This window comes from Thamnophis sirtalis, unplaced genomic scaffold (assembly GCF_051295495.1).
Source record: "Thamnophis sirtalis isolate CommonGarterSnake01/CBP01778 unplaced genomic scaffold, rThaSir2_p1.2 scaffold_1, whole genome shotgun sequence".
Taxonomy (NCBI): domain Eukaryota; kingdom Metazoa; phylum Chordata; class Lepidosauria; order Squamata; family Natricidae; genus Thamnophis; species Thamnophis sirtalis.
In genome coordinates this window covers 110956233-110980056 of record NW_028261381.1, presented here as the reverse complement: position 1 = coordinate 110980056, position 23824 = coordinate 110956233, and the positions used below count along the sequence as shown (strand labels likewise).

Here is a 23824-nt window from a genome sequence, read left to right as displayed (position 1 = left end):
AGTTGCTTGTTAAAATAGGTGGCTACAGAAATCAAATTCAATAAATCAATCAAGTTGATTGGAGTAATCATATATGAGTGCAAACTTTGCATGGAATTCTGATAATTCTCCAAGCATGAATCATTGTGTCACGCCCCACTCCATTCCATAATTAGGAAAGAAGACCAAGAGACTCCATGGGTTGGAAATCCAAAGTACTTTTACTAATTACAAATGGTAAGCGAGCAGCAGTGAAGCAAAATCTGAATAATATGGCGCGAAAGCAATTGATATATAGCAACGCCCGTTCCCCCCCCTTAGGATCAAAGCTCCAGTCCAATCATAAGTCCTTCAAATGTCAGGTGTGAGATAACTTCAAAAAGACAGGCCAAGATGGAATGTGAAGGCCGTTGATGCAGGCGGGAAACACGTACGCATGCGCAATCCCAACGACTGGTACATCCTAGAACATTCCTCCAGCAGTCCTCCAGCACATCATTTAAAACCCTCCCACATACACACACCCCCCTTCCCGTTTCATGGCAGCTGAAGCGGCAGCAAAGCAGAAGCTGACATCCGGCCGTCCCCCGGAAAAAGGCTGTCAGGCCTGGAAGAGAAAAAAAAAAAAAAAAACAAACAAACAAACAAACAAACAAGACAGACAAATAACAAACAAACAAGAGAGGGAAAGGAGAAAAGTCAAGGCTTGTCGGGATAAGAAGCATAAAATTTCCGCAGTAAGCGGGGGGCACGAACGTGGGACTTATCAACCCATTCCGTGTGGGAGGGGGGAAAATGTTTCCAAGCCACCAGGTATTGGATGCGATTACGGTGGCGACGGGAATCCAGAATGTCCCGGACTTCAAAATGTCCCTTGTTTGAACTCACCCAGCGAGGTGAAGCGTCGTCATCTGAGTCATCAGAAGAAGAGGAGTTAGCATCCGCGTCATCCTTCAATGGTTGGGCAAGAGGAGGGGGGTTGGTTTCCCCAGCGAAAGCTGTTTCCCTCTTTTTCTTCTCAGAGCCTCTTGCAGGCTTCTCCTCTCGTCTGGCAGGGGGTTGGGCGGAGAGGGGTGATTTCGCCCGACAGAGGGGGGCGGTGTGCCCAAGCTTGCCACAGCGAAAACATGTTAAAGGTCTGGAGGAGCCAGAAGGGGGCTCTCTTGCGTCGCCTCGGCGTTTGGAAAGCGCTTGAGTAGCAGGAGGGGGGAGGGCCTTGGCAGCCCTTTCTTTCCGCTTCCTTTTTTCTTCAGTGGCATAACGCAGACGAATTAAGTCAAGCTCAGCATCAGCGGCATGCTCAAACCAAGTGATTAAGCGTCTCGGCAGGTTACGATTAACACATTGTTGATAAATGTCAGGGTTTAAGCCTTCAGCAAATCTGTCCAGCATCGCATCCTCCCCCCAGCCCCTCATGTACTGAGACAGACATTGAAATTCCTGAATGTATTCGGCGACAGGTCTGTCGTCTTGGTCAAAAGTTAAAAACTTCAATTTGTTTCGCTTCTCAGTCAACGGGTCATCAAAACGTCGACGGAAAGCTGCCATAAAACGGTTGAAATTCCCCAAGAGGGGAGAACCAGACATATGCAAAGCAGTCGACCACGCAGCCGCCTCACCATCCAAAGATAAAAGGACCATTCTGACCCTTAAAATGTCAGATTCAAAGTCCCGGCCATAAATCTCCATGTAGTTAAAAACCTGCATAAGGAAGGAGGCGAGGCTAGCAGAAGCCCCATTAAAACGCACAGGCAAGGGAGGGATTTTAGCCATACGATGTCTTCGGGGGGGAGCCTGGGGTGGAGGTCCCCTTTGGTCAGCAAAACCTCTAGCCGCAGGGGGCGACACGGGCCGAGGGGGGGGTGGGGGAGAATCCTGGCGTGGGTAACGTTGCCAACTTCTCCAGTCTCTTTCCTCCTCCCCCCTTCTCTCTTCCAAAAATGTTTGACCCCAATAATCAGGTAATTCACTCCGCTGGGGTTGTCTCCCAGGGCCCGGGTGCTGATAACTTCTCCATTCACCTTCATCGCCCCTCTGGCTCCAATATTCATGGAACTCACCCGCCTGAGGTTTTCTCACGGCCCCTGGCTCCAGCGAAGTTTGTTGAGGTGGTCTTTGGGTGAGTCCAGCATTCCAGCTTGTCTCTATTTCTCTTTGCCCCACTGAAGTTGACCAACGGGGTAGGGGGGAAGGTTCAGGCTGACTGGAAATCTGCAGTTGAAATAAATCTTCGTGCAAAGGTCGGTCAGACGGGCTGGGCTGGTGTAAAGAAAGGTCGGGAGGTCCCAGTTCACTGGAATCCGTCCCTCCAACGGCGCCTTCCTCCTCCCTGGTCGGAGAAGACATTATTTCCCTTCTCGGTAGACGTAAAATCTCCTGGAAAGGGATATTTTCAGATTTTGCTTCTTGTCACGCCCCACTCCATTCCATAATTAGGAAAGAAGACCAAGAGACTCCATGGGTTGGAAATCCAAAGTACTTTTACTAATTACAAATGGTAAGCGAGCAGCAGTGAAGCAAAATCTGAATAATATGGCGCGAAAGCAATTGATATATAGCAACGCCCGTTCCCCCCCCTTAGGATCAAAGCTCCAGTCCAATCATAAGTCCTTCAAATGTCAGGTGTGAGATAACTTCAAAAAGACAGGCCAAGATGGAATGTGAAGGCCGTTGATGCAGGCGGGAAACACGTACGCATGCGCAATCCCAACGACTGGTACATCCTAGAACATTCCTCCAGCAGTCCTCCAGCACATCATTTAAAACCCTCCCACATACACACCCCCCCCCTTCCCGTTTCATGGCAGCTGAAGCGGCAGCAAAGCAGAAGCTGACACATTGTCATCAATCATTGCCTTTTCTTTCAGCAGACTAAGAACAAAATCAATCTTGGTCTGGCCTAAAACAATTCACATAGATTTGTAAAAGTCAGGAATTAGTCTTGAGCTACTCGAAATTTCTCTGATAGACTTCTAGGACATTAGAACAACACTGGCTGTGCAGCAACTAATGGGGCTGTTCCTGGTTGAGGCAACCCTCATCACAATCACAATACTAGATGCATTATGGCATTCTGCAGCTTTGTTAGTTGTGCGTCCATGTGCTGTCGATCTTGTCATAATCCCTTGCCTACTTGTTCCGCAGATCAGTGACGTGCAGTCAGGGGAGGCAGGGGAGGCAGAGCCTCACCACTGTCATCATGAAAGGAAAAAAAATGTAAAAGGAAAAAGGCAAGAGCTGAAGTCAGGCTGAACTAGTTGCTGCCAGAGTCACTGTGGATGATTCTGCTTAACTGTTTAAAAAAGCCTCTAAAAAAGCGCCCTCTACAGGAGAGGCAGGAGAACGATGTGCCTCATCTACGTCAGGAATTTTTCGGCTTTTAACCCTTGCTTAACTCTTCTTGAGTGATCATAAAATGCCTAAAGTCAGACTAGATGAGGTATGTCGTTCTCCTGCTTCCTCCTGTAGCAGGTGCTTTTAGAGGCTTTTTTAAACAGTTAAGCACTAAGCAGAGTCATCCACGGTGACTCTGGCAGCAACTAACTCAGCCTGACCTCAGCTCTTGCCTTTTTCCTTTTACATTTTTTTCTTTTCATGATGACAGGCAAGAGCAGAGTTGAAATCCTCTCTGAAACAGCTGGAAAAGGTACGTGTGGGTCAGAGGGAGGGGGGCTGGAGGAAAGTGTGTGTGCTCCAGTATGGCTCTTTGACTGGCTTCCTGCCTCCTCCTGTGGTCTCCCTGACTCCCTCCAATCCAACTGTGTGTGTGTTTGTGTGTGTGTGTGCTTGTTTGAGAGAGAGTTTGAGTGAGAGAGGGAAGGGGGTAGGAGAGATAGTCGAATCCAACTTCTGTGTGTGTGTCCGTGTGTGTGTGTTTGAGAGGGGGGGAGAGAGGGAGGAAGGAGGGGAAGGGAGAAGAAAAAGAAAAAGAAAGAAAAAAGCTTATTTTACAAAGGAGAAAAACAAATGTTGCTTTAAATTGGAACTGAGCATGCCTGGCTATGGAATTCTGGGAGTTGAAGTCTACAAGTCTAAAAAAATTTGTGTCAGTGCCTCACCAGCCATAAATCTCACCGCAGGTCACTGCCACAGATAGATTAGTGCCTTGAGGATCGATTGGCATATCTGTTGCCAAGGTTAAGGACCAATGCCTCTCTGATGAGACAGTAGGGAGGTTTTCAGTCCCTCCTCGCTTGCTTGCAGATGTGCCCAGCAGTTTGCCAAGGTCAACAGTCAAGATTTGCTCTTTCCTCCCTCATTCCCAGGGTCAGGCCTATATTCCATCATTTAAAATAAGGCCAGTGAAATTGTGATTAAAATTCTTCTAAAGTGAAGTGTAAAAAAGGATTGCAGCTCTACCATTGGACACATATACGAAGGGAGCATTGCTGGTTAAATTCAATGGAATTACTTCCTAATTTACAGTATGTGCCTGGAAGAATCCCTTGGGGGGACACAAAATAGGGTTGCAACTGAAGATATGTAGTAAGTGATAAAGAAGAGGCTTATCAAAATTATCATTCATCTTCCTGGGGATAGCAACTTCAAGCAATCCTCAATCACATTTTTCTGTCTACTAAGCAATCCTCATTCACATTTTTCTGTTTGCTAAATGCACTTTTACTCCACTCTTCTTCCTTTCTATTTATTTTGTAATTTGAAAGAAAGATTACCTTAGCAGTGGAAAAACATGTAATGATTATAAATGAATCATCCAAACTCTTATAAATTCTATGAATGAGATAAAGTTAAGGTCTTATCTGGAAACATCTTAGTCCATTTTATTATATACAATTTTTTAAAAGTAATAATGATCCCAATACAAATCACTATCTACATTGATAGAATTACCTAGGGAATTCAAAATTATATCCAAGATATACTCTCTCATTAGCAGCTAGTAGCTAATACTTACTACGGCTTAAATAAATAAATACTCTGTACTTACCTGTCTCCTAAGACAATTTTTTAAATAAATATTTGTTTTATTTTTAAACAAACACAAATGAACAGAACAAAAAACATAAAACCATCTTCTATTACAAATTATAGAAAGTATGTTAGTTGGTTACATAATTTCTGTGCATCCCTTCCACAGTCATCACTTACAATACTTACATATCAAATCATATTTTTAAATCAAATATATTTATATATTACTGCTATTGTACCTCAACCTTCATTTGACTATAATTGTTTTTTTAATATTTTTTTTACATTTTTAATTTAAAACAAATACAACATCCTTCTTCACATGCTATAGAAAGTGTATCAGTTGGTTACAAAAAGACTTTCGTGCATCTCTTCCACAGTCAACAAACATAATTCATATTAACTTAAGTATTTTAACTCAAATATTCATACATGTCACCATCATCATATCTCCATTTTCATTCGACTATAATTGTTTAAGCATCCTTCATCATAAAATATACCAAAATTTAATACATAACTACATACTGGCCTTTCAATTACTATTTCTAAAATCCTCCACTAACACTAAACCTTTATGTCCTATTCTAGCTAAACATCCATAATATTTAATAACAAAGTTTTGTAATCCTCCTTTCAAAATCACTAAAGTTTACATCCAGTTTCCTTATGTTATACCCATATCTATATATACATTGTTATTCTTATCCCTCTTTTATTTGACTATATCGTATATCATAACATTTTCCCCCTAATAATCAAAACTTTAACTGTATCTAACTTAATTCTATTATTATTATTATTATACAATTGTATCACAGCGGCCAGTTGTTTCGCCGGATTTGGCATTGGTTACTAGTCGGTCCCCACCCAGGGGCCTAGGACGTTGTAACGTATTTTCGTAATATGCGTGCAGATCCAAGCAGTGCGGCTTTTTGCATTTGACTGATGGTGATTTTGCCAATTTTTAGCTGTTTTAAATGTAATTCCAGTGCTTTTGGAATAGCACCCAGTGTGCCAATTACCACTGGAATTACCACTGCTGGTTTGTGCCATAGTCATTGAATTTCGATTTTTAAGTCCTGGTATTTTGCGATTTTTTCATGTTCCTTCTTGGAGACCCTGCTATCACCTGGTATTGCGATGTCTATGATTGTGACCTTATTTTTCTCAACCAGTGTGATGTCTGGTGTATTATGCGCCAGTATTTTGTCCGTTTGTATACGGAAATCCCACAAGATCTTGACCATCTGATTTTCGGTGACTTTTTCAGGCTGATGTTCCCACCAGTTTGTTGCTGTTTTAATATTATAATTTTTGCACAAATTCCAATGGATCATTTGTGCTACTGAATTGTGCCACAATTTATAATCAGTCTGTGCGATTTTTTTACAGCAGCTGAGTATGTGATCAACAGTTTCATCAGCTTCTTTGCAAAGTCTGCATTTGGCATCATCAGAGGATTTTTCGATTTTGGCCTTAATGGCATTTGTGCGGATAGCTTGTTCTTGCGCAGCCAGGATTAGTGACTCTGTTTCTTTCTTTAATGTACCTGTTGTTAACCATAACCAAGTTTGTTCACTGTCCACTTTATCTTTTATTTTTTCCAGAAATTGGCCATGCAGTGCTTTGTTCTGCCAACTCTCCATTCTTGATTTTATCACATCTTTTCTGTATTCTTGTTTCGTCTGTTGGGCCTTCAGTAGATTTTTGTTCTTTACTTCGATTAATAGATGTTCTTGACTTTCTTTTAAATAATCAGCCAGTGCATGTTTTTCTTCTTCAACTGTTTGCTTCACTTGTAATAATCCTCTGCCACCTGATTTTCGGGGCAGGTATAATCTATCAGTTTCACCACGTGGATGTAAACTGTAGTGCATTGTCATTAGTTTCCTGGTTTTTCGGTCCAAAATGTCCAAATCAGCTTGTGTCCAGTTAACTATACCAGCTGTGTATCTTATAACTGGTATTGCCCAGGTATTTATGGCCTTGATTGTATTTCTACCATTCAATTTAGATTTCAAAATTTTCCTAACTCTGTTGGTGTACTCTCGCCTGACAATAGTTTTTACTTCTCCATGCTTGATGTTATCCAACTGCAGAATGCCTAAGTATTTGTAGGCTTCATTTTCGTTGCATTTAATTAGTTGCCCATTGGGCATTTCAATTCCCTCATATGCAGTGATTTTGCCCCTTTTTATGGATACAGTGGCGCATTTTTCCATGCCAAACTGCATTGAAATATCGGTGCTGAATACTCGGACTGTGTTTGTCAATGATTGGATTTCTATTTCTGACTTTCCATAGAGTTTCAAATCATCCATATATAGTAAATGTGAAATTTTTTCAGCTTCTTTGGCTGTTTGGTAGCCTAATTTCATTTTTTTTTTAAGATTACTGATAGTGGGATCATCGCGATGATGAAGAGAAGAGGTGAAAGTGAATCACTCTGGAAAATTCCTCACTTGATATTAACCATTCCGTAGATCTCATTCCCTACTGCCAACTCAGTTCTCCATTGTTTCGTCGCCTTTTCAGTAAAGGATGTAATATTTTTGCTAATGCCAGTTGTTTCTAAGCATTTTATGATCCAACTATGTGGCAGTGAGTCAAATGCCTTTTTGTAATCAATCCAGACCATATTCAAGTTCGTTTTTCTGTTCTTACAATTTTCTAATATCATTTTATCAATTAGGAGCTGATCTTTTGTGCCCCTGCACCTTCTTTTGTTGCCTTTTTGCTCTACTGGCAAGATGTTGTTTGTTTCCAAATAATCCATCATGTTATCTGCAATAATGCCTGTGAGTAATTTGAAGGTTGTTGGCAAGCATGTTATTGGTCTGTAGTTTTCAGGTGTTGTTCCTTTAGTTGCATCTTTCTGAATCAAGTATGTTTTTCCAGTTGTCAACCATTCATCAATTTGGCCTTTTTGTAAAATTTCATTCAGTTGCCTGGCCAATATTGCATGTAAACTGGTCAGATATTTGAGCCAGAAACCATGTAATTGATCCTTTCCAGATGATGTCCAATTCTTTACCTTTTTTACTCGATTTTTGACCATCTCAGTTGTTATTTCTAATACTTGCATTTGTTTGTTGCCAATGCTTTTCTCAAAGTCATGTATCCACTTTGCTTCCTTATTGTAGTCCTTTGCATTTCCAGAATTCAACTGTGGCCTGCTTTTCTGGTTTTTCACTTTTGGTGTCACCATTCACATTAAGACTTTGATAAAAACGCCGTTGGTCTAATCGAAATTGCTGATTTTGTTTATATTGGATGATTCGTGCCTCGAATCATCCAATATAAACATTATTATTATTATTATTATTATTATTATTATTATCATCATTATTATTATTATTATTATTATTATTATTATTATTCTTTATGTATAATCCAAAGGGATTGCTTACCATTAAATATTCATATCCAATTATACTCATCATAACACTACACATTATATACATTAGTAACATTATCAGTTATTTATTTAAGCTATATCTATTGTCAATAAATTTCACTAAGTTTAACTAGTTTTTAATTATATTCTTCCATCTGTCAACTTGTATATTTCCAATAGCAAAACAGTCTCATATTTTCTGCCATTTGTGGTGCCAGTCCTCTAATCATCTTCTTGATCAATTTTGTATAGACTCCTCTTAGCAACTTCTTGCTTATAAGATCTCTCATATACTCTTGATGCCCTCTTTCTGTTTCCTTATTCAGCTTATCTTTGATTGTCAGCAGTGTTATCAATGCTTTTGCTAATAGAATTTCTCTCTTTAAATCCATAGATTCTTTGGTTTCTTCTTCTTCTGTATCTTGCTCTCTGGAATAAATTTCCTCTCCATTTAATTCCTCTTTCAGTATTCCATTCTTTCCATTTTCAGAGACAAACCAATCACCATAAATATCAACAGGTTTAATCTCTTTATATTCATTTTCCACTTCGTTTTTTGACTTTTAACCACCACATTTTGCATTTGATAGACATCCTCAATATCTTCATCATATTTTGCAATGTTATATGCTCTATGTCTTCCAGTTTCTTCTCTATCCTTTCATATGTATTTGATAATTTTTGTATTTCTGAAAGTATCTTTTGCAAGCTTGAGATTTCTGTTTTCTTTTGAAATTGTGCCATTCTCTAGAGCAGCAAACACAGCTGCTCTAGCTTGGAAGGTTAATAAAATTAAAACATAGATTCACAGAAACATTTATTTTCACTTTTCTCTGATTAAAGATATACTTCAAAGGGACATCTGTGTGCTTCCCTTCTTTTCACTCTCTGTAGCCAAACAGTGAAACCTTGTAGTGCCAAGTCAAAACAATCAGTGGAGAAAAAAAAGTGTTCCATTTCCAATACATAAACTCCAATCCACAAACCCTCCCAGCCTCCGAGCAGCAGTGATACCGTTGCAAATATTATTTCTTTTGTATCTTTTTTGTATTTCAAGTTAGAAAAAAGAGTCCAATCTTTAAATGAGTTAGAAAAATACCCACAGCAATGAAAGAGGAAAACTTTAGTCCATAGGTTACAGAGAACAATAAAAGAAAAAATAGAAGAAGAAAACTTAATCTACCCATTTCAAAAGGCTTGCATAAATTCCATCAATGAAGATAGCATTTGAAAAGTAAGATAACCACAGTTCAAAACCATTCCAAATTTAATTCCGCCGCTTGATTCTTCTGTTCTCCAATTTAAATTAATTTTAAGTTTTTTATAGGCAGTCTCTTTTTAAAACAGTAAAAGTTCCTCACCAGCTGGAAACACTTTCTTTTTCCGTATCCTTCCATTTTGGAGCTGGCCTGTTTTCGTCAGCCTTGGCTGGATTTTTTGTCGCCGGTTTGAAGAGCTTCTCTTACCTGTATGAGGGACTGCGATGTCCCTGAGGTCAGCAAAATGTATTCTTGCTGTTCATCATCTCTTTGGGATGGTTTAGGTCCGATTGGACCACCCAGCAGCAAAAGTATTGGCTGCGGCCTTGGAGCATCGAGACCGCATGTCCATGTCATTGTGACATTGGCTCCTCCTCTGTCTATAATTGTTTTTACGTCCTTTTATATGAAATATTCTAAATTTAAAGTAAACTATATAATGGCATTCCATTAAATCCTCCTAAAATTATCCAATAACATTACATCTTTATAACATGTTCTAAATAAAAATTGATTATATTTAATAATAAAGCTTTTAAGCCTCCTATCATAGTCTCCATTTGTAGTTTATATAAAATTTCATAGTATCAAACTAATATACATCTACATCTACATCTACATCTACATCTATCTACATCTATCTACATACATCTACATACATCTACATACATATACATACATATACATACATACACATACATACATATACATATGCATTATTATTGTTATTAATCATTTATTTGACTATAACTATTATCACTTCATTTTATACATAATACTCTAAATTTAACTAAGTTTAACTTAATTTTTATTATACGCATTCATTACATCAACCTGTATCTTTCCAGTAATAGTGCAATCTTATGTCTCTTGCCATTTGTAGCATTAGTATTCTGATTGCTTTCTTGGTAAGTCTTGTATGGACTTCTCTTCGAAAATTCGAAATCTGCTCCTTCCATCAGCTTGTCTTTGGTTATCACTGGTGCTTCTGTTAAGATTTCTGTTAAGATTTCTCACCTTACCTCCATAATTTTTTTTCTCTTTTCTTCTTCTATACTTTGAAATCTGGGGTAGAGTTCCAGTCCATCTACCTCCCCTTTCCATATTCCGCTCTTGCCATTTCCAACCACACTCAGTTTTCTGTCAGTATCCACAATTTTCTTATCTCTTTGCTCATTTTTTTCTTCAATTTTTAGAACTCTGTCCTCCACTTTCTTAATTTGATAAACAACCTCGATTTTTCCATCAAATTTTTCTGTTTTGTGTTTTATATTCTCCAATCTCTTCTCAATTTTCTCTGTTACTACTAATATTTTTTGAATTTCAGACATAATCATTTGCAATCTTAAAATTTCTTTTTCCTGTTGTGCCATTCTTCCAACTTGTAAACACTGCCACTATAGCATTCAAGGCTTTTTGTTAGATTTCAAGCAAGTTCATTGTAATCTTTCAAGTCAAGGCTTTGTCTTCCCTCCAATCCAGCTGTTGATAGCACTCCCAAAGAACACCTGTGTAAACAACCTATGCTGTTCCTACTATCACTCTCAATAAACAAGCTGAAAAGCCTTGAAGTGTCAAATGATCAAAGAGAGAAAAGAAAATACAATGTTTCCAAGCCTACAGCCTCTAAGTGGCAGTGTTACTTCTTTTCCCTCTATTGTTACAGCCCTCTTTATATTTCTCTTTATATCTTCTTTATGTTTCAAACTTAAAGAAAAAAAATCTTAAATGGAGAGAGAAAACAATCCAATCAAGCATTATAAAAAAAAGAAAAAATTTAATCCATAGGTATAAAAAGTAGTAGAAGAAAAACTAATCCATTCAGTTTAAAAAATAGGGAACATTTGCAAAAAATCCACTCATAGAAAGAAAAATTAAAAAAAAGATAACACACAAAGTTTAATGTACTTTAATTTCGCCACTTACTCTCTTCTGTCTTCAATAATTTAGCTTTATTTTTTTTGGGTAGTCTCTTTTCTAATAATAAAATGTCCTCACCAATTCGACACACTTTCCATTCCGGAGCTGTCCCAACTTCACCAGCTTCAATGGCTGTGTTTCTGTCGTCAGAAATAAGAGCTTTTTCTGGATCAATCGGACTTTGCATTGTCCCTTAGATCAGCAGGATGTACTCTTCTCTATTACCATCTCTACAGGATGGTTTAGGTCCAAAAGGACTGTCCAGCAGCAGAAATATTAACTGAGATCTTGGAGCTTCAAGATCGCACATCGTGTTGTCGCGACGTCAGCCCCTCTTTCCTCTCCTAAGATGATTTATGTTTCTTTGCTATCATGGCACAGTGCCAGAATCAAACCTATATTCTGATTCAGGGTCAGACTCTACTTCTAACTGGCAACTCAGACTTCTAAAATTTCTCAATTTGACTATTGCTGAAAATTCTAGCAATAGAAGTCCAGTTCTCTGGAGGATGCGATGGTCAAAGGTGGCTATGCTTGGACTGGCTCCTGCCACCCAGGATAGCCAGTGGATCTTTCTTCCACTGAGCTCTGTGTTGCAGCTCAACCTTTCCTGAGCAACAAGGTATTCTCAGGTGATGACATGTTCCCTGATTCTTGTTGATATGTTGTGTTCTTGGCTATCCTGTGAATGTTATGCAGCTTCCACTGGGACTTTTGAATGGATCAGATATGTGGAAGGAGATGTTTGAAACATGAAGTGGATTGGTTGCCTTAGCAAGGTTACCATAAAAACAATACTAGCTTTGTTTTATTTTACACACACACACACACACACACACACACACACACACACACACACACTTATCTGTTGCTCTAAACAATGTATCCAATTGGCTCTGATTCCTCCATCAAGTAATGGAAAGACCATTATGGTGGGAGCAGGAATAAATCTATCCAAGTCCTGCTTTAGCCTTCCAGAGAGATTTCCCAAGCTACTACCATGTTTTCCCCAAAATAAGAGAGGGTCCTATTTTCTTTTGACCCTCAAAATAAGTGCTTGGCCTTATTTTCGGGGAGGTCTTATTATTTTTGAGGTGCAGGAGGCGGGGAGCATGGTCACCTCAAAGCTGCTGCTGTGTTGCAATATTTTCAGGGAGGGCTTATTTTCGGAGAAGGATTTATTTTAGCACATGTGCTCAAAAGCCTGATTAATCTTATTATCCGGGGCGGTCTTATTTTTGGGGAAACAGGGTGCCATTATGATCTTTTCATGTTAAAACTAAGGTCTCACTGAGTTAATTTGAGTTTTGAAGGGAGTAGAATAATGGAATGATAATCCTGAATATGTGAAAAGAGTGGGAGATGGATGGGGGTGTAAAATGTATGCTGGAACAGACTGAAGTGATGTCATTTAGAGTATGAGTATATAAGAAAGGTGGAATCTACAGCATGATAATAGTTACGTTATGGAGGTGATTTTGCAAGCTGGTCCATATCATATGTATCTATGCATTTGTTAATATTAGATTACTCAACCTGATTGGTTGAGTCTCTGAATTTTTAAAATTTCCTGTCCTCTGCTCCTCTTAATAAAAGGCCAGCTGCAACAGCCTTAACCGTTGTAGCTTTTTCTCTACCTTTCAAGCCAGCTCCCTTTGTCATGTTCTCCTTGAATTATACACTATATGGTTTTGATTTAGAAACTGCCTCCACAGCTGCAATCTCCTCAAGGATGCAGATAAGAAATGCCTTTACAGCTTCTCCGCCTGAGGTGGGTTGAGGGTCAAACTGTTAAAATAGCAACACATGGCAATGAACCTGGCATCTGTGTTATTGTTAAGCTAAGTGCTTAGCGCTACAGAATATTGCTGTACTAGACTGGAGGACGCCCAGATTTCCCAGCATTTCATATTATTTGTAAACTCTTTCCCATAACAAGATCAAACGAGGCTCGCACCCCTTTCAATTCTCAGTGAGCTTCATGTACAATCTGTTCTGATCAGCCTCTGCGCTCTTAGCTTTTGTGGGTTAGGAGACCAGTCATCACTGTAACTTAACAGAATACAGAATAACAGAGTTGGAAGGGACCTTGGAGGTCTTCTAGCCCAACCCCCTGCCCAAGCAGGAGACCTTCTACTATTTCAGACAAATGGTTGTCCAATCTCTTCTTTAAAACTTCCCACGTTGAAATACCCACAACTTTCTAGCCAGCTTGGATTTCTCCAATCACGTTGATTTGTTTCTTAAGGTGGGTTTTTGGCTACCACAGTACGCAATGCTCCAGAGGGCGGTGTTAATCCAACAGCCAGATTTGGGGAGAAATTGCACAACTTTCTGAAAGGATTCAATTCAGGACAAAATCGCAATCTAAAACTGTCTATCGTGGACCTCATCAGTGGGTTCTTACCAGTTCGGATGGGTTCTCCCAAACAAGTAGTGCTGCCTTCAAACTGAGAGCAAAACATTTCTCTGTTCCTTTGAAAGTGGGCCTGCTCACCTGCCCCTGGATTATACTTATCTTTATTTCAGCTTCTGAAGCCCAGCTGATCCGGGGCAGCCGCTCCTCAGTTGTTTTCCTTTTTTTCTGTGTAATTTTCATTCAATTGTGCATGCGCACACAGCAAACCGGTAGTAAAGCTTGTAGGAACTCATCACTGGACCTCACCCCATTCTTAAGATGTCTGTAAAGGGGGTGTGCATTGGCGGACCAGCATGCCTACTGTCCCTGTCTTACTGTCCCCATTTATCTGTATTTACTTCCCTTTCATGTTTATGTTCATACCTATACTTGTTATCTTGTACATGTAGAATAGAATAAAATTGAATTTTTTATTGGCCAAGTGTGATTGGGCACACAAGGAATTTGTCTTTGGTGCATATGCTCTCAGTGTACATAAAAAGACAAGATACATTCATCAAGAATCATAGGTTTGACATGTTTGACAGATAAATAAAATCATTTCTTCTAAATTACATGAATGGATGGATAGATGAGTGAAAATGAGACAAGCGAATACAGAAAATGACTGGGCCATTTGAAGACTGAATGAGAACAATGACTGATGAATATCAGTTAAAACCCCCATCTCAGATACGTAGTTTAAACATCTCTTTGTTAGTAGATAGCAAAAGAATACATCTCAAGGTATAATTAAATATTTGTGATAACTGGCTGAGAATCAAAGAAGCATGCAAGAGTATTATGAAGTTCTGAGTACTGAATGGGACATAATATTATTTGGTAGTTTCAAGAATGGAATTTAGAAAAAATGGAAGAAAAAGAAAGTGAAAGAAACTAAAGTTCAATGACTTCAGAAAATATGAGTTTTCTATGAAAAAATACAGATAGTCCTCAGCTTACAATATTTCACTGTTCGAAGGTCCAACAGCAATGAAAATAGTGACTTACTTATGACAAGAGCCCCAGGGGCGCAGTGGTTAGATTGTGGTACTGCAGGCTACTTCTGCTGACTGCCGGCTGCCTGCAATTTGGCAGTTCAAATCTCATCAGGCTCAAGGTTGACTCAGCCTTCCAACCTTCTAAGGCAGGTAAGATGAGGACCCAGATTATTGGGGATAATAGGCTGACTCTGTAAACAGCTTACAGAGCGCTGTAAAGCACTATGAAGCGGTATATACATCTAAATCAGTGATGGGTTCCTACCGGTTCGGCCTAGTTCGGCTGAACCGGTAGTGGTTTGGTGGCCTGGATCGCTGGAACTGGCAGTGACCCAGGCCTGCCACGCCCCCGAACTGGTTCCGCGGTCTTTTTTCCCATCATAGGCATGTTTCTGCGCATGCGCATAATAGTTTTAAGTAAATCTTTTTGTGCACGTGCAAAACTCCCTCTCTTAGTGAACCAGTAGTAAACCAGTTAGGAAACCACCACTGGTCTAAATGCTGTTGTTATTACTGTTTTTCACACTTATGACTACTGCAGCATCCCCATGGTAATGTGATTTACATTTGGATGCTTGACAACTTGCTCACATTTATGCTCACATTTATGATAGTCACACTGTCCCGGGGTCACGTGGTCCCCTTTTGTGACCTCCTGACAATCAAAGTCAATGGGGAAACAGGCTCACTTAACAGCCGTGCTACTAATTTAACAACTGCAGCGATTCACTTAACAAATGTGGCAAGAAAGGTTGTAAAATGGGGCAAAACTTCACTTAACAAATGTCTTGCTTAGCAACATAAATTTTGGGCTCAATTGTGGTCAAGGAGTACCCGAACTAGGAAATATATTCCCATCAGAACAAATGGAAAATGGATACAAGGACAGAGGATTGGAACAGGCTGTCTGCGAACTGCTAGAAAGAATGCTACTATTACCAGGAACACCCCACCGCCCACCCCCATGTATCCATCAAGAACAGATCATGAAAGAATTATTAGTTTGGAGACCAAAGAAATGCTATAGGATATTGTTCCTTGAGCATTTATCTGAGTGTAAAATGCTAGAGAAGTCTGGTGTAACAAATCATCCATATCAAAAGAGTAAATGATTCTGCATTGTTCTGGAGGGAAACTTATGTGGTGCTTCTTGGCTTCTGATCTCAGCCCAGTGATTCCACCATTTTTGAAAATGTCCATCCTCTGCCAGAGAGGATGGAAGAAAGAACTGCTTATCAGATCTGCAGATGACACCAAACTGGGTAGATTAATTTAAAGGGCAAAACGCAATAAAAAATTACTGTATTTTTCGGAGTATAAGATGCGGCAGAGTATAAGATGCAGTGGAGTATAAAATGCACCATACTGGGGGGGGGGCAAAAATAAGCAACAAATGGCCCATTTTTCACTCATTCATGCCCTCCCCAGCCCACAGGAGCACTCTAGAAGCCTCCTAAAGGCTATGCACAGCCATTTTGGAGAAAGGACGGGGTTTCGAGAGGCCAAAAATGCTGTATTCAGTGTATAAGACACACTCAAGATTTTCACCCTGTTTTTTGAGGTAAAAAGGTGTATCTTATACTCCGAAAAATACGGTAACCTGACAGACTTCAAACTTAGGCCAAGTTACTCAGGATGATGATCAGCTGTGATAAGTATAAAGTCTTTCATCTGAGTAAGATACTGCACTGGAGGCAGATGAAGAGGAACTAAGAATACTAGTAGCTACCAATTGTAACATAAACATAAACAAATAGTCAGATGACCAATAAAGTCTAGCCATGCATTAACCGATCACAGACACAAGTAATAGAAGGCAAAAGTGCCATTGTGCTAATTAGGCCACACTTGTGCTGCACTTTAAAATGACATGGGGGAAATTGGAGTGGATTCAAAAGAGAGCTGCCAGGATGATAAAGGGGTTTAAAATCCAAGCCCCATGAGGAATGGTTAAAGCTGCTGGGCATGTTTAATTTGCAAAAGAGAGGACTAGGGAGAGATGTGATAGATGTCTATAAATATCTCAAAGACTGTCATTTGCAAGAGGGACAGACCTCTTCTCTATTGAGACCGAGAACAGCACAAGGACGATTGGTTGAAATTAAAAGAAAGAAAATTCAGGGTGAACATAATGCAGAATTTCCATGATAGTAGGAACTGCTTTATCGATAGAGCAATCCATCCTGGCCTAGATGTTTTCAAATTAGAGCTGGAAGCTTTAATGGAATGGCTTAGTGGCTTCCTGCCCTGAGCAAGGACTTGAAGGAGACTTGATCTGCAGCAGCTTCATTGCCAGTTATGACCAATAAACTGTAGAAGTTGGCAGGAGTAGCCAGGACATTTTGTTGCTTGAAACAAAGAAAACATCCCCATTATGCATACCATATTATGCAGTAGGTGGGATCTTAGTTCAATCCTTGCTGATGGAACAACATCCTTCTTCCTCCATTCTGCCTCCATACTCCAAGGTTTAGGGAGCACTAAACAGAGTGCATAACACACAGAGGAGGACTCTAGGGAGCAGATGGTTAGAGAGCAACCATCATGACCTCCCTCTCTCCTCAGTATTCACTGTCTTTCATGATAGGCCTCCAGCAGTTCTGGCCAAGTCATTATTTGTTCCAGGTACACATAGTTTGTCATGGGTTATCTTTCAGCTAAGTGGCTCTCTTTGGTTTCTGTGGTCCAAAATAAAGGGGTGGTATATTCTACAACACATATGCTTTGTCTCCCTGGGAGTAAGCAACAGAATCCATGCTTCATCTGAAGCCTTGAAGCTCTCCGGAAGCACAGAGACCTTTAGTCTGCAAATCCAGTACTCAGCCACTTGCTTATGGAAGGGTGAGATAGGCAGCAGTTTTCTCTAGGGAGACTGGCCTGGAAAAACCTTTGTATGCAAGGAATATGCTTGGTCATAGGTTGCAACATAGAGGAGCAACTACCAACCAAAGCGTTCAGCACTGAGCTAAGTGGACCAATGAACGGACTTGTTGCAATATAGCTTCCTGTGATACATGGATATTCAGAATGGAGCATTAGTGCAAGGAGTGGTGGGGAGGGAAGCAGATTTATTTATGTGAGTTCTTAATGATGTAATTGTTGGAATGCTTACTCAGTTGTAAATTATATTAATCATCCCCCTCATAAGTTTAGTACATGATTGCAATAAGTTTCCTATCAGTAAGGTATGTCTCACGGACACTTTGCATAGGATTGCATCCTAGCCTAAATAGGTTTAGTCTCAAATCAGTTTAATTTGCAGTCTTAGCGCATTAAACATCTTTTTTCTTCTTCTTCTACTGGATAATTAATTCACAGACTAGTATAATTAGCAATAGGTAAACTCAGACGCCTTGGAGTTTTGATGATTTTCCCAGAAATGGTGTTATGTTTCCATTTCTTTTGTTGCAGTTAATTTTTTTTAGAACTCTACGTATAGTTAATGCTCCTTCCTTTTCCTTGCCTCATGTCAAAAGATCAGAGAGGTCAAGTCTCAACATGTTAAACAACATGATCACTTCATAAACTCCTTTTGAGTGAAACAAACAGGCGGTCGGTTTGACCACTGTGCATTATATAACTAGTGCATGGGCTGCAGAGCTTGGATGGCTGTCAAAAATTCCGAATGGAGGGGGAAGGGTGCTGCCCTAAACTCGGTGATTACAAACAGTTCCAAGAAACCTAAAGGGAAAGTGGCTGTAGATCAAAGGAACCAAATGGGGATAATTAAACTCCTGTATGCTGCCTAAACAGCTTGCTTTAAGTATGCAGAAGGAGATTTCCCCCCTCCCTTCCTGCTGAAGTGATATGAACCCATTTCTTGTATAGGGATAAAAGGGAAGGCATGCTACTCCACTGGGGAAATACAAACCGATCATGAATGAATAAGTCTGTTTTATAGCTGTCTCTGTGCGTGGGGGAAAAAAAACAAAAAAACAAAGACGGAGATGACTATAGAAAGTGTTTAGTTGTCCTAAAATTTAGTGACGATTGCCCTTTTGCTTATGTTGCTGTCTCTTTAAGACCTGCTCTCTGAACAGTTGCACAGAAAGGGAGTGACCTCTGGGCTTTGACAGCTCCCCTAATAACTAGCAGAACCCTGGCTCCTCCTGTATTCTTTGATTGGACAGCGGGCCGGTATCCACTTTCCCGATTGGCCAACCGCTTCCCCTGAGCGAACCTTTAGAACTCTGAGACACAATATTCTGTTACATTGTAGCAAAATGGCGACTGTCATTCACAACCCCCTGAAAGCGTAAGTAGGAATCAAAAATGTACATATTCCGCGTGGTTTAAATATGAAAAAGGGCGCCTTTCCGATGCTTGCTGCCAGACTGAAGCTGGTGCGTCTCCAGACTCCCAGCTGATCTCGTCTCCCTCTTTCTTTTCTTTTCAATATCCTCATTATTATTATTATTTTGTGCAACACACAAAAATCTTTCGCTCGGAAATTAATAAGAAATCTATATATTTGCCCTCTACTTTATTTATCGGTGGGGACGGGGAAAAACCCTCACAAAGAGTTCGGGGCTTTAAGAAGGCACGGATAAGCGCTTGCAGTTTTTTTTTTCTCCCCTCCCCGGATTCTTGGCTGCTGGAATTGGTCAGGTTTTTTTTACGGATTCCGGAGTGGGCGATTGTGCTTGTCAGAGTCCTGTGTGTGGCGTCCGGCTCGGCTTCCAGCGCCGTCCGCACGGTGTCCAGCAGAGAATGATCGATTGTGGAAACTGGGTGCATAATGGTTGTCTTGGCATGCAGTCGGACTGCAGTTTTAAAGAGTTTTGCTTTTTGCAAAACGCTCCAGTAGTTTGAAAGGCTTTGACGCGCGAGAGGAAAGGAGTTTGGAGGGGGGGGGTTTCCCCCTCAGGCTTCTGTTGGTTCCTTTTCTATATTGGCAAAACAGGGGTGGGTGGATTGCAGCCCGCCCGGATCGAGGATTTATTGGGCAGGAAAGGGAGAGAGAGAGCGAGAGCGAGAGAGCGAGAGTTGTGGTCCGAGAGATAAATAACTCCGGTTCGTGGATGGTTGCTTCCAATAAAGCGCAGGAAGTCCGGCGGTCTGTTTTGCATGTCGTTCGCTTTTTCGCTTTTCTAAGTAGGCGATCCCACCCCTCGTCAGGCTGTTAGGAGAGCAAGTCCCGGGATGGAGAATAGATCCGATGGACTCTATAGACCTCGCGGGGATGCATGCGACCGAAAGCAAACTCTGGCTTCTGGCCAGAAATCCTCCAACCAGCGCAGGTGCAGGTGGACCAGTGCGGAGGGGGGATGTTTCCCCAAAGCAGCCAGGGGACGGGAGTGGGAAATGTCGCCTTTCCTTCGGGAACGAAGGTAGGGGCAGTTAAAAGTCTTTCTTTAGCGAGCCACCCGATTTCCCAGGTGGTCTGCAGGCACGCATCGGTGGCTAATAATCCCCAAAGCATTACAGAAGGTGGGGTTTGGCACACGGGTCCAGAGGCGGCTGCCTGCGGACGGGCGCGCGCGGGCGCGCTCTCGCTTTCTTCTCTCCCGCCCCCACTACCTTGACATAGGAGTTTTGCTCCTGGGGGTGGAGGCTCAGAAAGCCAAGCGAAGGGAGTTTTGAGCCGGGCACTTGGCGCAGCGGGGGATCTGGCTGTTGCGGCTTTCTCGCTCAACAACACAAGCCCACATTTCTTTCCTTGGAGTGCTTCCGACTGCAGTTTTCTGCCAGTTTTAATCTTCCCCTCCGGAGTTGGCAAACACTTGGGAAGGGTGTTCCAGGCATACTTCTTGATGTGGGCAAAGGCTGGAGAGAGAAGAGCCTTTTTTTTTCAGTTGAAAGGCGACGCGCGGGGCTGAGGTGTGTGTGTGGGGGGTGGGGTGGGGGTTCAAGGCAGTGGCCCAGAGAATTTAAAGAAATGGACCTCCGCCACTCCTGTCCTCGGTTGGGGACAAAATAAGGAGGGGGAAACCCTGATAAATGCCAACCGTGGTCTAGGAAGAGACGTTTGCTTATTCTTCAGGACATCAACTCTTTTTTTTGTTGCACGGGTGGGGGTGTGGCGGCGGCGCCGGGCGGGCAAATGAGCAGCAAAGGTTGGTTAAAAGGAATCTGCGGTCTCCCCCGGTTTGAAAGCTTGCAATTGCTCAGCTCGCGCCCTTCCTCTGAGAAGCTCAGGGCGGCGCACGTGGCTTTCGGGATCCGGAGCATCCTCGCCAAGCACCTGAGGACAGCAAAAGGCTGGAGGAACAACCTGGGGAGTTCCGTGGGAAACCCGAAGCCTGGCAACCTCGTTGACTAGATACAAGCACACATGTATGCAAATCCCGATTGCCCTGAAGGAAAGGGCGCCGGGGACTTGGCCGGGCTTTGGAGGGAATTGCCCAATCCTTGGGTATCCCATGGGTTTGGCATGTCCGAGGGAAGCTGGGTGGGTGGGGAGAAAGCTCTCTTTTCCTTTCCTGGGGATGACCTGCTCGGCCCTCCTTTTTCCCGAGCAGTGGCGGGCTGCTGGTGTGGGGAAGTGCTCGGTCTCAGCCCCCTCCCGCTTCTTTCCGTCTCCTGCACTTGGGGAAGGAGGCGTTTGGGGGCGGGGGAGGTTGGTTGGCAGTCAACGGCCGATCAGGCAGCCCCGATCGGGGGGGGGGGTGTTTCACACTAAAGTCCCGCTACCTTGCCGGACACGAACGCGCTGGGGATGAAAATAACTTCAGGGATTTCTCTATACCTCGCCGAGACAAATGAGTGGCGGAATGGAGTTTGTTCGGGAAAAGTCACTTGCGTTTGAGTTTTCCTCCAAGGAAGGGCAATATTTTCGGAGTGAGATGAAGGAGGGAGGGAGGGGGAGGATCCGGAATCGATTCTTGCTTACATCACAGGTGCAAATGAAGCGTGTGTCTATTGGAGCCGCCGAGGGTTTAACCAGTGTGGCGCGGGTAGAGACAGACAAAAAGAGCCGAGGTGTGGAGGGAAGCCGCTGCCCTCTGAACGCTACATCATTAAATTTAGTCCCAGCAAGGCCTGTTCCGCATCAATCATTCCCGACTTCTTCACCCGGCCAGGCTGAGGCTCTGGAGCTTCATTCGTCTTGTGGCCCAGAGTTCTCGCCCCTAAAATCTTTCATGATCCAAGGCAGGCTTTTAATATAATTAGCTCTCCCCCCCCCTCTCTCTCTCCTCGTCCGCCCCCCCCCCCCGGACTGGGCCGAGAGGAGAGGAAACAATAGATATCAAGCATGGCAAATGCGCTCTTTTTTTTTCTTTTTTTTTAAAGTAATGTTGCTGGCCATCTGTCAATTCGCAAGTTGTTGGTTTATTTTAAACAGCATTGCTTTTCGAAAGTTGGTGATCGGGAAGAAGAATGGAAATTCGTCCCGAGAGTCAATGATAAGCAAAATCGGCCAGGCACATAATTGTGGGGAGGGGAGGGTTGAAGGAAAGGGAGAGGAGGGGGCGATATGGCGTGCAGCGTTTCAGCCCCGTGTGTCCTTCTGGACAATGAAAGCCGGGCGAATGACATTTGCATTTGCTCCGTCTGCATTTTTATTCCCTCTTCAAAGCATCATCTAAAAAGATTGCGCTTCCTCTCTCCGCCTTCCCCCCTCCAACCCGCCAGACTTTCCAGAAACTGGCACAAAGGTCCCCCACCCCCACCCCGCCGGGTTTGAAGATCAGCGAAATGGGCATCGCTTTCTAGACCTGCTAAATCAGGTGATCTCTCCAAACTCTTTGTGTCTTGGCCGCTTCCTTTGACTACGCAAAGACCCCTTTTAATTCCGGCGCTTGCGATAGGAGCCCCCTCAATTCCCGCGACGAATCCCTTTGGGCACAGCTTCCCGGAATATTCAGAAGAAATACTTTGGAGTGCCAGATCCGAGGCAACGACTCCTTTGTTAAATTTCCCCTCGCCGCCTTGTTACAGCAGCCATGCACGATCGTCCGGGGGTCTCCCCTGCAGCGCTTCGTTGAGTCTCTCTTTTCCTTTCGGATTCAGCCAGGGATACAGGAGCGCGCATTGTCTTATTTTTGCCGTGGAAACACCTCCTTGCCCACAAGGTGTTAAAGGAAAAAAGCAGGAGAGGTTCTGAATCGATAAGACTAGGCGCCGAGGGGCCAGGGAGTAAAGGCTTCTTTAAAATTAGCACGCCCCGCTCCCAGAATAGAACGCGCTTTCCAAACTTACTTCTTTAGTTGCGGGAAGACTGTAATCTATGGCATAGTATTTGGTCCTTCACTCTCTCTCCCCTCCCCCTCTAACTCCCTCCTTCCCTCTCCCACTCTCTCCCCCGCCCTCCCTCCTTCCCTCTTCCCCTCCCTCCTCTCTCTCATTCTCTCATTCTCTCCTTCCCTCCCTCTCCTCCCCTCCCCCTCTCCCTTTCCCTCTCTCCTTCCTCTCCCTCCTTCTCTCCCTTCCTCTCTCTCCCTCTCCCTCCCTCCTTCTCCTTCTCCCCTTCCCTCCTCTTCCTTTCCCTCCCTCCTTCCCGCTCCCCCTCTCTCCTTCTCTCCCTTCCTCTCCCCCTTTATATACATCTTCCCTTTTCTTTGCCCATCTTTCCCTCCACTCCCCATCTCCCAGTTGCGTTTGGTGATTAAAGGACAAAACTTGTACCAAAACAATCTGAAGCAGCCACAAACAAGGGAGAGCTTTGCTCCTGTAAGGAACCAGTTATTTCTCTCTTATCTCCTGCAAGGCATGCCAGTGTGTTCCCAAATCCTTTCCTTTGACATGTATTCCTGCCTTAAATCCATTCCATGCCTCCTGACTGGCAGTTCTGGGAGTTGCTCCAATACATCCCATGAGGATTACATTGGTGAAGACCACTTTAAATATTAGCTTCCAGGACAAATATTTAAGTGCTGCTATGTCCACTTCCTGCACTGGTTCCTACTCATCCATGCCTCTTCTTGCCTGATGTGGATCCTGATCTGCAAGGCTTGGGGGGGGGGTCATCTTGGCTCACTCCATTGTTTTGAAT

The 23824-nt window shown here is 42.5% G+C and overlaps 1 protein-coding gene across 5 annotated transcripts in view; it reads left to right on the top strand.

Annotated features, from left to right (window-relative positions):
* The first annotated feature begins 19092 nt into the window (after positions 1–19092).
* The window catches only part of DPF3 (double PHD fingers 3), a 208596-nt gene continuing 203864 nt past the window's right edge, over positions 19093–23824 (top strand). For all 5 annotated transcript variants that reach the window (XR_015697543.1, XR_015697541.1, XR_015697547.1 and 2 more), the window contains exon 1: positions 19093–19144. Coding sequence is in view for 1 of the 5 variants with exons in the window: in XM_087721813.1 (XP_087577939.1) it covers positions 19113–19144 (32 nt within the window). In the remaining 4 variants the exon portion in view is untranslated. The remainder of the gene's footprint in view (positions 19145–23824) is intronic.